The sequence below is a fragment of the Phacochoerus africanus genome, chromosome 5 (assembly GCF_016906955.1).
Source record: "Phacochoerus africanus isolate WHEZ1 chromosome 5, ROS_Pafr_v1, whole genome shotgun sequence".
NCBI classification, from domain to species: domain Eukaryota; kingdom Metazoa; phylum Chordata; class Mammalia; order Artiodactyla; family Suidae; genus Phacochoerus; species Phacochoerus africanus.
In genome coordinates, this window is record NC_062548.1 from 108194625 (window position 1) to 108211085 (window position 16461).

Genomic DNA, 16461 nt, shown 5'->3' on the forward strand with positions numbered 1-16461 from the left:
ACCTGCATCCTCACAGAGAAAACATCAAGTCCTTACCCCGCTGAGTGACAATGAGAACTCTGCAAAAAGAATTTCTAACAGGGGAGAGGGCTTGTTCAATGTTACAAATGTAATTTGTCTTAAACCATTTCAGATCTCCAGGATTATGTGGTAAATAAAGCTCAAATATTGAAAAGAAACAGATTTTAGAAAATAGAAAAAGACATGGATACAGTAAGGAATTCCATCTGCCCATCTCACACATGGAGGTAAGGACAGGGTGGACAGCAGACGTGAGACAGGTATGTCTGGCTCCAGGCTGAAGGCCTGTAAACAAGAATGCTTACACGACCTTCTTCCTGGGGAAAGAGCGCAGAAAGTTAGACCAAGCACTGTTCCTTGGCTTTTCTGGAAACACAGACAAGTGACTACTTTTCTGACTACCCCAATTCTTAAAATGTGTGGGTTGTAGTATGAGATACTGTTATCATTCTGAAGTGTTAAGTATTTCTGAATATCAGAGACAGGAGAATCAAGCCCACTGGAGGAATATGGAGTTATTATTTCTTAGAAGGGAAAGGGGGAGAAAAAGAAAGCTGGCCCTGGAGAGCCTTCTGCCCAGGGCCGTCCCTGATACCTGTCTGGTGTCTCCAGCACACCACACCATGACCCCACTCTGACCACCACATATTTTAAAGGACAGGGAGCCCTGCTCTCACCCAGATGGGCAAGAGTATTGGAAGGTGCAGGCTCAGTTCCCCTCTGAGCAGACTGGCTGAGGCTGTCAGAGACCAGGGCTGCCCTGTCCTTTCTGAGCAACCTGAGGAGGGCAGGGTGGGTGGGAATTCTAATGTCAGGGTGAAAAGAACGTCCCCAGGATTTGCTGAGGAACTGCTGGGACTGCAGAGGAAGAACAGAAAGCACTTCCAGGAAATTTCATGTTGACCTGTGGGAATAGGTGACCATTGTCTAACTACCCTGGGGGAAGTATTTCCACCTGGTGTTATCAAAGTCCTAAAAGGAGACCACAATGACAGAAGAAAGGGGACTTCTTCAATCTTCCTCTATTTTGGAGTGAGAATGAATTAGGTTAATTTTGATAGTAAAACTTTAAACCATGTCTATTCTTGTTAATCTTTTTTTTTTCCTTGTTATGGCCACACCTGTGGCATATGGACATTCTGGGGCTAGGGGCTGACTTGTAGCTGCAGCTGCAGGCCTGCACCACAGCCACAGTCATGGCAATGCAGGATCAGAGTCTGCGGCAACACTGGATCCTTAACCCACTGAGGCAGGCCAGGGATCGAACCTGCATCCTCATAGACACTATGTTGGGTTCTTAACCCACTAAGCCATAGTAGGAACACCTATCCTTGTTACTCTTTAACCAGCGTCTTTCCTTACCTTCACACACGGGGCAGCACTCCCCTTCAGGCACATAGTACCTCTCGCAGTTCAGCTCACCACACTGGGCAGTGAAGCAGATGGAAACACCGCCTTGGCATCGACAGAACCGACAGTTGTCCATTCGAAACATATCTCCATCACTGTATTCCACATTGTTGAACACACAGGCTGGCTTTGTTTCTAAAGGAGTCAGAACAAACAAGGCATATTCAAAGTCATTTTTGAGTGGTGTCCTTTTATGTCTGTCAAACAGCCTCTAGAAAATTCTGTCTGGTAGCAGAAGGTTCAAATTTGATGGAAATTTACTAAACGCCATATAATTTTTTACAACAGAAGCAATAAAGCAATGCAAAGTAAAGTAAAATAAAATAAACCAAACATATTACTATCCTCATTATACCAAGGAATCGAAATTCCCCCCTGTAAAATCTATACCAGCTTCCCTTTACCCCTAGTAAAAACAACCATGTGCCATGAAACTCACATTTCTGATATGTGCCTGAAAGAGATTTTGTTTTGTTAAATCATCCTCTACCTCGCGTAAATGATCCTGCCTCCACATTACGTTTTGTTCTGCCTCGAAAAATTTTTTGAGGCCTTTTAGGAGGTCATGTTCTTCTGTTCCTCCAGTGTTTTCTTCTAAGTTCTTTTTTCTCTCCATCTTGTTGAATAATCTAGAATTTTACCAGTGCTTAGCCTTTAACAAAACACTTGCTACATGCATTACCTCACATAATCCTAATAACAAAGGTCTCATGCAGATATACTTATCCTGAGGGTGTAAGGAAACATCATGTAATTTGCTCAAAGCCACACATTTAGCAAATGATAGAAGGAAAACCAGTAGTTCTTCAACTAAAACTTGTACTCTTTCCACTATGTGTCAAGGCTCTGTTCTGCTAAGGACTCAAAGCCTTGCACTTTTAACTCTCATAATGATACCAATGATTTAAATTTTTTTCTCTGTTCTAAAACATTCTTCCTAAATCTACTCCTTAGTTCTAATTTTGGTTGACTTAAAAGAACTCCCACCAAAGATAGCGCAAGAAAATGAAAACTACAAATCAGTATCTCTTAAAAACACAGGCATAAAAATCCTCAAAAAAACAAAACAAAACAAAACTAATAGACGGAACCCAGCAACATATAAAAAAGATTATATACAAAGTAGGATTAATTCCAAGAATGTAAGGGTGGTTTAATATGCAAAAATCAATTAATGTAATGTGGCATATCTATAGAATAAAGGACAAAAACCACAGGATCATCTGGATACAGAAAAAATTATAGAAGCCAACAACTTTTCATGATAGAAATGCTAAATAATCTAGGAACAGAAGTTGTTAAATAGCAACTTGATGAATGTCATCCATGAAAAACCCACAGCAAACATCATAATAGTGAAAGGCTGAACGCTTTTCCCTAAACGGAAGATCAGGAATGAAACAATGATGTCCACTCTTACTACTTCGATTCAACCTTGTTTAGGAGGTTCTAGTCAGAGCAATTAGGCAAGAAAAGATACAAAAAAGCACCCCGATTAGAAAGAAAGCAGTAAAACTCTCTCCAGTTGCAGACAACATGATCTTGAATTTAAAAACATTCTAGGGAGTTCCCGTCGTGGCTCAGTGGTTAATGAATCCGACTAGGAACCAGGAGGGTGCGGGTTCGATCCCTGGCCTTGCTCAGTGGATTAAGGATCCAGTGTTGCCGTGAGCTGTGGTGTAGGTCGCAGAAGTGGCTTGGATCCCACATTGCTGTGGCTCTGGCGTACGCTGGTGGCTACAGCCCCGATTCAACCCCTAGCCTGGGGACCTCCATATGCCGTGGGAGCGGCCCTAGAAATGGCAAAAAGACAAAAAATAAAAATAAAAATATTCTAAAGGATCTACTTAAAAAAATAAAAACAAAAAGTTTGCCAAGATCCTAGGATACAAATGCAACTCAAACAGTTGACATATCTATACACTAGCAATGAACAATCTGAAAACGAAGCTAAGAAAACAATTTCACTCACATCAAAAAGAATAAAATATCCAGTAATGAGTTCAATAAACAAAGCATAACACTTGTACTTTGATTCCTGCCCCCCCCCCTTTTAGGCTGTGCTCATGGCATGTGAAAGTTCCTGGGCAGGGATCAAGTCTGAGCCACAGCAGTGACAACGCCAAATCCTTAATGGCCAGGCCACCAGGGAACTCCAAAAACTTGACCTTTGACAACTACAAAACATTGTTCAAAGAAAGTAACGATACTTAAATAAATGAAAATACATTCCCTGTTCATGGATTGAAAGGTAATACTGTTAAGAGGAAAATATTCCCCAAATTGTTCTATATATCCACTGGAATCGCTATCACAGTCCTAGTTGTGTCTTTTGTAAAAACCGACAAACCAATCCCAAAACTCATGTGGAAATGCCAAAATAATCTTGAAAAGAACAAAGCTAGAGGACTCACACTTTCTGATTACAAGACATACTACAAGGCTACAGTAATAAAGACTATGTAATACTGGCATCAGGATAAATATACAGTTCAATGGAACTGACTGGGAATTCAGAAATAAACTCTCACATTTACGGACTTTGATGCCAGGACAATTCACTGAGGGAAAGAATGGTCTTTTCAATAAACAGTGCTGGGGCAACTGGACATCCAAATGCAAAAGAACAAGAATGGATCACTACCATACCAGATACAAAAAATAACTCAAAGCAAATTACAGAGCTGGGATCTAAATGCCTACAACTAAGCAGCTCTTGGAGGATAAAGGAATAAATCTTTGAGACTTTAGTGACTAGGCAATGGTTTCTTAGATATGACACCAAGCAACAAAAGAGAAAAATAGTTAAACTAGATTTCATCTACTTTTGTGCCTCAAAGAACTCCACGAAGAAAGAACAAGATAACCCACAGGGAAACAGTATTTGCAAATCATGTATCTGGATAAAAGGCTTGTACCCAGAATATATAAAGAACTACAATAAAAAAAAAAAACCCAACTGAAAGATGAGCAAACATGTGAACAGAAATTTCTCCAAATAAGATATACAAATGACAAATAAGCACATGAAAAAAAACTCAACATCATTGTTTGTTAAGGAAATACAAATCAAAGCCACAATGAGACACTACTTCATACCCTAGGATGAACAAAATGAAAAAGATATAGATAAAAACAAGTGTGGATGAGGATGTGGAGAAATCGGAACTCTCATACATAGCCAGTGAGAATGTAAAAGTGCAGCTGCCTTTCTTTCTTTTCTGGGCTTCACCTGCTACACATGGAAGTTCCCAGGCTAGGGATAGAATTGGAACTGCAGCTGCTGGCCTATGCTGCAGGCACAGCAATGCCAGATCTGAGCCGCATCTGCGACCTATACCACAGCTCATGCCAACACCGGAACCTTAACCCACTGAGCAAGGCCAGGGATTGAACGCACATCCTCATGGATACTAGTTCTGTTCATTTCCACTGAGCCAGAACGGAAATTCCCAAGTATAGCTGCTTTGGAAATGAGTTTAGCAGTTTCTTAAAATATTAAGCATAGTTAACAAAGGATCTAGCAATTCTATTCTTAGATATATATATATACCCAAGAGAAAAGAAAACATATACCCACATAAAAACTTTGTACACAAATGTTTACAGCAACGTTTTAACAATAGCCAAAAAATGGAAATAAGCTAAATATCTATCAACTGATGTATGAATTTTAAAAATGTGGTATATCCATCTAATGAAATATTTCTTGGCCATAAAAAGCAATGAAGTACTATTACATGCTCGGACATGAGTGAACCTTGAAAACATTGTGCTATGCAAAAGCAGCAAAGAGTAATATACCACATATTGTATATGATTCTATGCATATGAAATGCCCACAACAGGCACATTTATAGACATAGAAAGTGGATGAGTGGTTGCCTAGTTCTGGGGTGGGGGTTGGACGGAATGACTGTTAATGAAATACAAATCAAAGCCACAATCAAGAATTTTGGGGGGACTGATGAAAGGGTTCTAAGACTGACTGTGCTAATGATCACACAACTGCGAATACATTAAAAACCACTGGCCTGTGCAACTTTACTTGGTGAACTGCATGGTATGTGTCTCCATAAAGCTGGTAAAATAAAAGCACTCCCAAGCTAAAAAAAATTTCTCTGAGCTAACGGCACCCTGTTTAGTAAGGGGGGAAAATTTGAATAATGATACACATTCATGGGCCACTCTGTTTCAACATCGTTTCTCCATGTGTCACCTTCCAAGTCTGAAATACCTAAGAGGCTTTCATCACTGCATTTTAATTTGCGTATATTTACATTTGTTTTGTACTTAAGGACAATGACTTTCTTTTAATTTTTTAAAAATTTTAAAATTAAAGTATAGCTGATTTGTAATGTTGTGACAATTACTGCTGTACAGCAAAGTGACTCAGTCATACACATATATACATTCTTTTTAAAATATAATTTTCCATCAGGGTCTACCCCAGAAAATTGGATCCAGGTCCCTGTGCTATAGAGTAGGGCCTTATTGTCTATTCTAAATGCAATAGTTTGCATCTATTAACCTCAAACTCCCAGTCCATCCACTCCCTTCCCCTCCCCTTGGCAACCACAAGTCTGTTCTCCATGAAGGACAAGGACATTTTCATTTTTCTAACGATCCTGTCAAGACGACAGAGCAAGTATTAATATCTGCTTCTTCAATGAGGAAAATAAAATTTAAAGAGATTAGCCAACTTGCCTAAAGCCACATAACTAGTGAGAAGAGCTGTGTGTCCATGTTTATACAAGCAATAAACAAAAAACTCATGCTATGTTAAAGAGAATCATCTTTCTACAGCTGAGAATTCTTCTACACAGAATTCTAACATACTGAGCTAACATACTGAGCCGGGATTGGAAGGAGCTGGGCAGGTGGACCCCAAGTTCAAGGGTGGGAAACAGAGCACTTTTACCACTCACATTTGCGTGCTGTGGAAGGAGGCAAAACGCTGCACTCTAACAAAACACTGAGCTTCCATTCAAACTGAAGACAAAAAATTTTTAGGAAACCAATCAATATTAATGACTTATTTGTGTTAATCCACCACAGCTATACCATCTGGGTAAAGCCACAAATCTTGGTGCGAGATCTGAAGAAGTGGGGAGGGAAGACGGGGGTTATGAATAAAGTGGCTCCAGATGACACTGCTTTATGGTGGGGTGTGCAGAAGTGTAAGCAGGAGGGGATGGGATTGACAGTTCACCAACGAAGGCACAGAGAGTGAGGGAGTGTGACTCACAGAGATGGAGAGTCCTGGAGAACACAGCCTTGAAAACACAACCAATTCTTTAAGATCAAAAAAAAAAAAAAAAAAAAGAAAAAAATCACATGACATAATGAAACCCCTGATTGATGCTGAGACAAATTTATAGAAGTGCTTCAGAAAAGTGAATGGTAAAATAGGCTGGCAGTGGTCTCTGACGAGCAGTGACCAATGACTTCTCCATCTGCTGGGGACAGACATGAATCTTAGCACAGGATGGTGTTTACCACCGCCTCTAAAAAAGGACATTTTCAGTGGGTGGGGAAAAAAAAAATGCTACAAATAAAATAACTTACTCTGTAATTTGTACTTCTCCATGCACAAAGTACACATCCATCAAGGTGCATAAATGTGTCCTTTTAGGGATTTTCTGTTTCTTTTAATTTAAAAAAAAATTTACTGGAGGATAACTGACTTATTACAATGTTGTATTAGTTTCAGTTGTACAGCAAAGTAAATCAGTTTTATATATATTATATACGTCAATTAGACTCTATTTTTTTCCCATAAGTTATTACAGACTATTTAGTAGATTTCCCTGTGTGTTTTTTGTGTCTGCCCAATTAAACTTTATGTTTCTAAGTTCTACAGTCTTCCCTTCCCTTTTTAATATATTCCAGAACTCTTGAAAAAGATCCTTATAGTATAAACTGTTAATAACCTCTACTGCCTGCCAAATTACACGGATTGGCAGATAGTTATAGGTGTATTATTTTGGCAAAAGGAAGGGCTAAAATGTACAACTTCACATCAAATGTGAACACGGAGAAAAAAATCCAAATAGGTACACTTCTGTTGCTTTGTCTCTTTAATCTCGCAGGAGGAAATGGCTACTATCATACCTCTGGTCCCCTTTCACTGGGGACCTTTCTTTCTTGTATAGAAAACAAGTGGGCAGACTCAAATGTAATAAGTCAAAAGAGAGACAAGTGGGGAGTTTCAGTTGTGGCACAGCGGAAACGAATCTGACTAGTGTCCATGAGGATATGGGTTCGATTCCTGGCTTCGCTCCGTGGGTTGGGGATCTGGCAATGCAGTGAGCTGTGGTGTAGGTTGCAGACGCAGCTCGGATGCCAAGTTGTTGTGTCTGAGGTGGGGACTGGTGACTACAGCTCTGATTAGACCCCTAGCCTGGGAACTTCCACATGCTGCTGGTGCAGCCCTAAAAAGCAAAACAAAAACAAAACAAAAAACAGCAGAGAGAGAGACAACCGTATGACAGATGAGGAATGTCTGAACATTTCTCCATAAATTAACAACAAACTGATGTGATCCCAGACAGCACATGAGCTTCCAGATACCTCAAGGGGAAAAACCCCTTTTCCATTTGGGAAAGTGGGGTGTGTGTGCTGGAACAGACCAAGCAGATACTATTTCAAGATAAGGGATAGGGAACAATACTTACACAACAGGACTGCAAAAGAAGTCCTGTGTGTCACACACTGGCAAAATTAGCTTGATAAGGCCCCAGGAACACAACAGATGCTCAATAAATGCACACTGAGTCGAGCATTTCCTTCCAAGTGCCATGTTCTCTCCATTACTGTAGAAGCGGACATTATATCCCTAGAAACACTACTGATCATTACTGCTATATAGATAATGGGTTCTCAGTAGATGTTTTGTGTGCCAATTTTCTTATTAACAAACGGCAGGTCTCACTTTGTTAGGAGAAAATTTTACATGAGAAGAAGGCTGAGTTTGGGTGTGGCTCTCCTGTGATTGACTAATTTTTACTTGTTAACATGTGAGGCTGGAAGAGTCAGTTAGGAGCTATGACACGCAAACCAAGACGTTCTGATTTGGATTTTTGTGCATGTATGTTGGACAAGGTGATTATGTCTAAGCAACCAAATAATCGCCTCTGTTTTCTATGCATGGATGACTTCCACATTCAAACCCAAATGCCTCTTGGAATGAGCAAGCTGGGCCAGTGTAAGGCAATGGGGTATATTGTGACAATATGGAGAACACGCGTCCATCTAAAAGTAGAGGCCATCACTCAGCTCCAGCTGACCAATGACAAACCTTTTATTTAATGGCCAGAGAGACACAAATCTGTTTCTCAAAGGTGATCAGGGATTATTCAACCTCTGCTGTGGAAGGCATACTTCTAGGTGATGATATTACTCCTAAGTTTACATAAAAGGAGCTCAAGCATACCACCTGTTCCTTTGGTGTTTGAACAGGATTCTCACTCAACCAATACCTCATAAGTCCTCCTTTGGGCCCTCAGAGAATTCAGTCCTGACCATCACAATCTAGTGTGCGGCTCTCCCATCCTCCCCCCGCCACCAAAAACAAAAACAAAAAAACAAAAAAAACCCAAAAAACTAAACCCAACAGAGAAGAGAATATTTACATAGAATGTTCTTTCCATCTATTCATCTAGGGTAATGTTTTCAAAACTTAGGAGTGCTTGACATCTCTGAATATTTATTAATCTTGTGTTTTCACTGTAAGGCTTTTCTTAAAAAAAAAAACAAAAACATAAGCCTATGGATCATCCGGATGGCGGCTTAGGGACTGAGCCTGGGCAGGCAACCTCCATATCTGCCTGTGGGGTTATCAGTTAACATGCAACCTTCTATCTCCTGCACTGGGGCTCCTGGATCTAGTCCTACGTGTTCCTCCATGTTGAAAGGTTCTCCAAATAGAGATACAATCCTCCAGGCATCAAGGTTCCAGCTGGGTGGCAAACTCACCTCTGAGAACTGCTTTCACCAAGGTGCATGTCAATATGATGGTTTTGCTTTTCATGGCGAAGAGCAGCCAGAAGAAACCTGTCCCTCCATTTGAGTGATTAAAGCAACTGCGGACATGACCTACTGTGTCATCCAGGGCTCTCTTTTCAAGTTTCCAGATGAGGAGAGTGTGGCCCTGTCTCGCAGGCTTCTTATCTCTAAAAGTAAGAACCGTGGGTCTGATTCTATCTTGCTCTTCACTTGGATGGCCAGGACGCTGGGGCCTAATGTGACATTTAACTCCAGCAATTACACAGATGAATGCCATGGCCTGCACACCCGTGAGAACTTTCTTCTTGCTTTTCATTTCCAACTTTTACATATAGCTCTATGGTTCGATTTCTCTTTTCTCATTAATATTTCACCACTATGTTATTATATTTGTTCTCAATGTAAAAGTGTCTCAAACTAGTTGCCGATAAGCAAGGCTGTGTGTGTGTGTTTAACAGACCTCTGTGACAATGAATCTTTGACATGTAATATCCTCTAATGGTGACCTTACGACAACAGTAAGATTTTCCCAGAGTACTGGATGCCAAATAAACACACACACACACACACAAAATATGAGAGTGAGTGTGTGTGTGTGTGTGTACTTATATGCCCAAGGATGTAAAATGAAGGCTTTGAGACAGAATGCCCATAAATACTATTCTGTGGGATTTTGAATCTTTATAGTCTTATACTTTCTAGTCTCATCTACAACTGAAGGACTAATACAGTAATAGAGACTCTATAGCAGGACAGGAAAAAAAGCAAAGATCACCCAACATATTTATGGTAGCAAGAAAGAGGCAAACACCAGAAATCCTGTGACTTATTTGTCTCAACATTTTCTCACAGCAGATGGCAGGGCTGTTGCTAAAGTCAGGGCTCTATCAATGGGGGCAGGCCCTGGAGATTCATTCAAGGCCACTGAGGTGGGGGGCAGTTACCATCGGTCCAAAGCGCATCGCCCTGGAGCGAGATGTAAAGTTCATGTTCTGATGAGAAAGTCATGACTCCCGGCTTTCTCTAAGCGAGAAGCAACAAACGAGAAGCCACCCCTCTTCCTCCACCCAGAGGAAGGCAACTTGTATGACCAGAGGGAGCAAGAGACTTAGGATTAAAGGGTGGAGCAGTAAAAGATGGTGAATTCCTACACAGTAACCCCTCTATGGGCTGATAATTAGGCGCCGCTCTAGACGGAACTTAAGATGATATGACTCAGATCATCCGCTCCCCTACTCCGTGCCCCATCAGAACCCACCTCCCCTCTGGAAGGCGGACAACTGCTAATATCACAGACGCAAGAATGGATGCCCTGTTCTCTGGCAGTTCAGATTCCGGCATGAGGGACAGACATGCGATGGATGGGTATGGGAAGGAAGCACCTCGAGATGCAGGGATAAGGAGCAACTCTTTCTGTCTCAAATGGTCCAAGTTAAATATTTACAGACTATCACCTACAATCAATTAAACCACAGCAGTGCCGGGGGGAAAGATCTGCTTGGCCATTTGCAGGTGTTAACACACATTTATACCGGCTGGATGGGAATACGGGTGGGGAGATGCATTGAGAAGAGTGATGCATATGGAACCTTCCCTGCCCCTCGCCCTGCGTGCCTGTATTTGCAGAGGTTGTACGTCAGAAAGCTCCCCTCGCCTTCTCTATCCCCCTGCAATGTCCAGAACAGTGTCTCTAGATGTGAACAGGAGGGAGGCACACAAAGTTATAAAGACGATTTGCTCTTGGGGCACAAGTTCAAATGCTTCACATACAAAACCTCATTTCATTTACTGTTACTCCATTTGACAGATGTGGCAACGGAGGCCCAGGAAGACAAGAGATGCCCAATGTTACACAGCTACCAAGTGGAGGAACCAATTGTCAAATTGCAGTCATTTTGTTCTAGTCTGTGTTCTCACTTAACCACAAAGTCATACTGCAAGTGTTTCTTCAAAGCAGAACAAAACAAAACATAGAGCCACTGGACTAAAAACTGTGGGACTCAGTGACACAGGACTGGGGTTTCATGTAACCTTTTCTTGTAGGGGAGGGGCAGCTTAGGAGGAGGACAGAAAATCTTCTACTAAGCAGTAGTTACGACGAACGTTCCTATAGGTGTAATTTTGTTGTTTTTGTCCAAATCCATATTAATTTTCCTTGTGTGTCCAAGTATTGACTAAGTAAAGTTCTCTAAAATGACTGACATATCATGTGCTTAGTTTATTCTTTGCTTTTCTTCTGAGAATTCTGATGGAGGAACATGTTTTAGGTTCTTCTCCTTTTTAGCACTTACATTTAATAAACAGCACAACCAAACTCTCTCCTGAAAGGTGAAATGGAGAGAGATGGATTCTATCTGGAGGAATCAGTCATTTTTCTGGTCCACAAGGTTCTAGCTCCAGCCAGGCCAATACTATTGACCAAGCATTGGCAAGCAGTGTTCTAAGGTGGAAAACACTTAACTAAAGGAACAGTGTCTTTTCTGTTTCAAACCGAGGTGGCGTGAGTGACACTGATTACCTCCGCCAGCAATGGGATGAGGTCCTGGATCATAGGAGGACTAGGGCTACATCTTCTACAATCCTTTTCTTGAAATCCTAAAACTCCTCACCTACTGAAACACAGCAGAATATGACGACTACATGCAGTCTGCAATTACATTTCCAAAATGCTCTTTCTAATGGATAGAATGATGATTCCCCTTCCTAACTTTCTCTACTGCATGGCGGGATCTTAGGCAAATATTCTGAGTTTCACCAAGTCCCTGAGTATACTTTCTGCCTTTTTAAAGACAGAAGCGACTAGATTGAACCCTCCCCTCCGCCTCCTCCTGCACAAATGTACACTCTCTGAGAACAAGAGAAACCCCACGTACCATTAACACATTCAAAGACATCACAGCACTTTCCAGGTGTCCCATCTCCACGAGAGACTATGCGGGGAGTGGATCCCACCTCACACACGGGGAAACCACATAAGCCAGAGAGACACTCGCATCTGAAACCAAAGAAAAGGGAAGGAAAACCCCATGAATAAACAACAACATAGAAGTCGGGAGACCACAAACAAAGTGGCTGTGGCAAACTACTAACCTCTCTCCATGACAATCTGGAGATTGTCCTGTTTATCTGGTGTTGCTGGGGGATGGGGAGCGGGTTCTAACATAACTGGCATTCCAAACAACTAAGGCTCATCTCCTTAGTGTACGCCCAGACTTTTAACGTTAACCATTTTGACAGAAATATTCCTAAAATGCATTACTTCATTTCTTACTTAACCAGACCAGTATTGAGCATAACAAACATTTTCTTGATGACTCGGGGCCATCTTTACATGCGTACATCATCTTATGTTTCTCTGGACATCACTGATGCTTGCACAGGCTGACACAGAATGCTGCTCCTGCATGAAAGGATTCTAGGTTGCTGCTTTGTTGCCGTTGATCATTTGGTATTTTTCAGCACTTTTCCTGACTTCTTTCAACTAACAGGTTATTAGTTTTTCATCTTATTTTTTAATCAGTGTGATTGTCTAGCAGCATCCTCCTCTGGAGCTACATTAATTAACTTATAATTATGTATGATAAAAGAAATGGATGGACTGAAGACCGAGGAGCTCCTTAAACATAAAGGGCGTAAGCTTTAGCAAGTGGGCTTTGCGACAGCTATTTGGAAGCCGAAAGCCTTAACGCTTTGGATCTTTTAAGCTGCTTATGTGCATTTCTTTCTACATGTATGAGTGCAAGCTAGCTCTAACTTCGACTCCACTGCAAAGCTTGCCTGACCACAGGAAAATAAGAGGTAGGGGAAAATAACAGGAGGAAAAGATGTTGTCAACTGCCTGACGCTGATGTGTTACAATGAAATAGGAGGCAGGAAACGAGCAGCATAGGGGAGCAGGGTGTCAGGATGTAAATGTAATACAAGGAAGGAGCAGCCAGATTCTGTCCTGGGACTCCCCTGGGGATGGAAGTGTGGGTCAGAGGGCAGAGAGGATGACTCAGGGAGTTCCCAGGTTGACAGGAGTGAAAGGAAGATATCCTAAAAAGAGACATCCTTGCCGGAACTATGTGGTTATTTATGTACCTGAGGGGTCAAGACCAGGCGAGGGTAACCTTTCCAGCAGGGGAGAACTAGTAACCCATTAAATCAGGGCTCCCCCCCCCCAACCCCCAGCCTCTCATTTGTTTTATTCTCCCGTTGTTCTTCGGATCTTTCATAAATTAAAATATGCCTGCAGTCCACAAGTGCTTCAATAATTGGGCCTAGAGGTTTAATTACATTTATAGTTAATGGTAGAACTAAAAAAGAAACACATTAAGTTAAAATTTGCACCAAAGACCATTAAAGCCACTGGAAAGGTGTGGCTGACACCTCTCAGGCTTCTTCCATGAGGGGAAACAGTTACATATGTAGATTAGTCGGAGAAGAGGGTGTTAGGTAATTAAGGTTTTGCTGCAATGGCGAAGGTTTGGTTGTTTTATGTGAGCAAAGCTAGGGGCTCTTGATTCCTCATTTGTATTCCTACAGGGCAATCACCTTCTACGGCTGAGTGAAAACGTGAACTGAGCTTTTAGTGCCTGGTAAGGGTACTCCACAGTCTTTCATTTTCATGCGCCTGGCTGCTGTGGTTTAAGGCAGAGGATCATATCCCAGTGACTCTGCAGTGACAATACATCGCTTACAGTTACTGCACTTGATACTCCGTACAACGTAAACTCCTTAGGGTTTCTAGATTAATGGGGGTAGAAGATTGAGAGGCCCCGTCCTGATTCCAGTATCTGGATGTATTTACGATGAAGGCATCCTCCAAGAAGAGCTGGCTAATCTTCCTTTCACATCTTTAGAGATTCACCTTTTCTCCCACTGAATGTTCTAGGAATTCCCTCTAAACACCAGGGAACATATAATCAACCCATAATTACCTCATCTGAAGCCCTTCAACCTTTCAGAGACTTTTACTGAACACGTATGTGCGCTTGCATGCCAGGCTTTCTGCTAGGCTGTCAGAAATCACGCCAACCTGAAAACCATAACTAAGCTTGCCCTAAGTCTTTTTCCCCTCTTTTACGTTTGATCTATTTCCCAACATTTAAATACCTCTCTTGTTTCCCTAGAGCCCCGTATAGGTTGTCTCCAGCATGTTGCAGAAGATCTGAAATTGCACAAACCTACCTAGTGACCCACTTAGGAAAGGAAAACCCTTTGTGTTGAATTTTTATTTCTAAACCCAGAAAGACTGCATAGTAAAGATATGAAGATTCAGACGCCCCGGTTTGGGCCCCAGCCCCTTTACCCTTCTCTACCAACCCCTTGGGCGAGCCCTCCCTTCTTACTGCTGCCTTTTGACTTCTCACAACTTCCCAGAACCTGAGACTAGAAGATGTTAAAGACCATGAACACCTCAACAAAGAAGGAACTTAAGGAATTAGAAAATGTGAACATCTGGGCTCACATACGACAGCTACCCAGCAAGTATCTAGCAGAGGGAGACTACAAAACTGCCATTTTTTTTGCAGATCAAGAACAGTCAAATAGCTATTTCATAGAGCTCAACATAATACAACTCTGGAGAGTTACCTTTCGACAGAAAGGTCTACACCTCTCTCAGGGAACAAAAGAGAGCCTCCTTAGGACCCTTATTTGCCGAGGAACATTATTATGTCTATAAAGTATGTTGGGTCCAATGCAGCTTTGAAAAATTCTTTCAAGAGTTCCCATTGTGGCGCAGCAGAAACGAATCCAACTAGGAACCATGAGGTTGCAGGTTCGATCCCTGGCCCCGCTCAGAGGATTAAGGATCTGGCATTGCCATGAGCTGTGGTGTAGGTCACAGACGTGGCTCGGATCTGGCGTTGCTGTGGCTCTGGCGTAGGCTGGCAGCAACAGCTCTGATTAGACCCCTAGCCTGGGTACCTCCATATGCCGCAGTTGCGGCCCTAAAAAAAGACAAAAAAAATTTTTTTTCATAAGATTATTCGAGGTTTCCTGGTTTGCCTGCACTGGAGGCAAGTATTCTTCCCTTTTACGGATGGGACAAGTGAGGCATAACTAATCAACTGAGTTGAAATCAAGTAACGTTTCCTGTCCTGTATTTTCCCCTAGAAGGTACAAGAGTCTCTTGTACTGAGTCATGAAGAGGAAATGCTGAATTACAGAACGATGTAAGCATGAACACTGAATCTTGTCCTCGCCACCTTTTCTCTTCATTCTTGTTCTTGTTTTGGTCCCTCCTTCCAATCTTCCTCTTACCTTTTACCCTGAATGCCTGGGTAAAGAGCAAGCAATGGAATGGAGAAAGCATGTGGATGAGGGGCTGAGGAAACAGACTCACCTATGAGTCAACTAAGGTGCACATTTTCCCCTCTCTTCTCCCATTTCCCAGTTCTAACCTGGTCTCCCTCACCTGTCTCTCCTTCTCCCAATCCAGCCCACACCCCTCCTATGGCTCAGTTCCTGTACTGTGTAGTCAAAACCCTCCAATTATTCCTCATTTAACCGACCACTTTCTCAGCCTAGCACTCAACACTCCCAAGTCCATACGGCTTCATCTGAATTCAAGCTCACGGGATTTCTCTTCATTCTCCTTATGAGACAATTGCCTCTATTCTCCAGACAAGCCCTGCCTCTGTGCTGCTCACCCTGCTCCCTCCTGAACATTCCTCATCTGGTCTTCCTCTCCAGCTGTCTGTCTAGATAACCATCGGTCTTTCCAGGCCAACCTCCACTTAGAGCTCTTCTTTGAAACCCCGAATACCATACTTCTCTCAGGATACCTGCAGCCAAGTGCAAAGGGCTTTTTAAAGGAAACAAACAAATTAACAGCCTTATCGAGATACAATGCCTATACTGTGAAATTCACCCTTTTAAAGCATACAATTCAATGGCTTGTATCACCACAGGGTTGTGCCATCATCACCATTACCTAATTTTAGAACATTTTCATCACTCAAGAAGAAAGCCTGTATTCCCCATTTTTCCTCCCTCAGCCTCTGGCAGCCAGCAATCTATGTTCTATCTCTACGG

The 16461-nt window shown here is 42.0% G+C and overlaps 1 protein-coding gene across 3 annotated transcripts in view; it reads right to left on the minus strand.

Annotated features, from left to right (window-relative positions):
- CRIM1 (cysteine rich transmembrane BMP regulator 1) overlaps positions 1-16461 on the minus strand; it is a 202513-nt gene that overhangs the window by 79844 nt on the left and 106208 nt on the right. For all 3 annotated transcript variants that reach the window (XM_047782289.1, XM_047782291.1, XM_047782290.1), the window contains 2 exons: positions 12312-12433; positions 1384-1566 (listed from right to left, as the gene is read on the minus strand). In XM_047782289.1, the coding sequence (XP_047638245.1) occupies positions 1384-1566; positions 12312-12433 (305 nt within the window). The remainder of the gene's footprint in view (positions 1-1383; positions 1567-12311; positions 12434-16461) is intronic.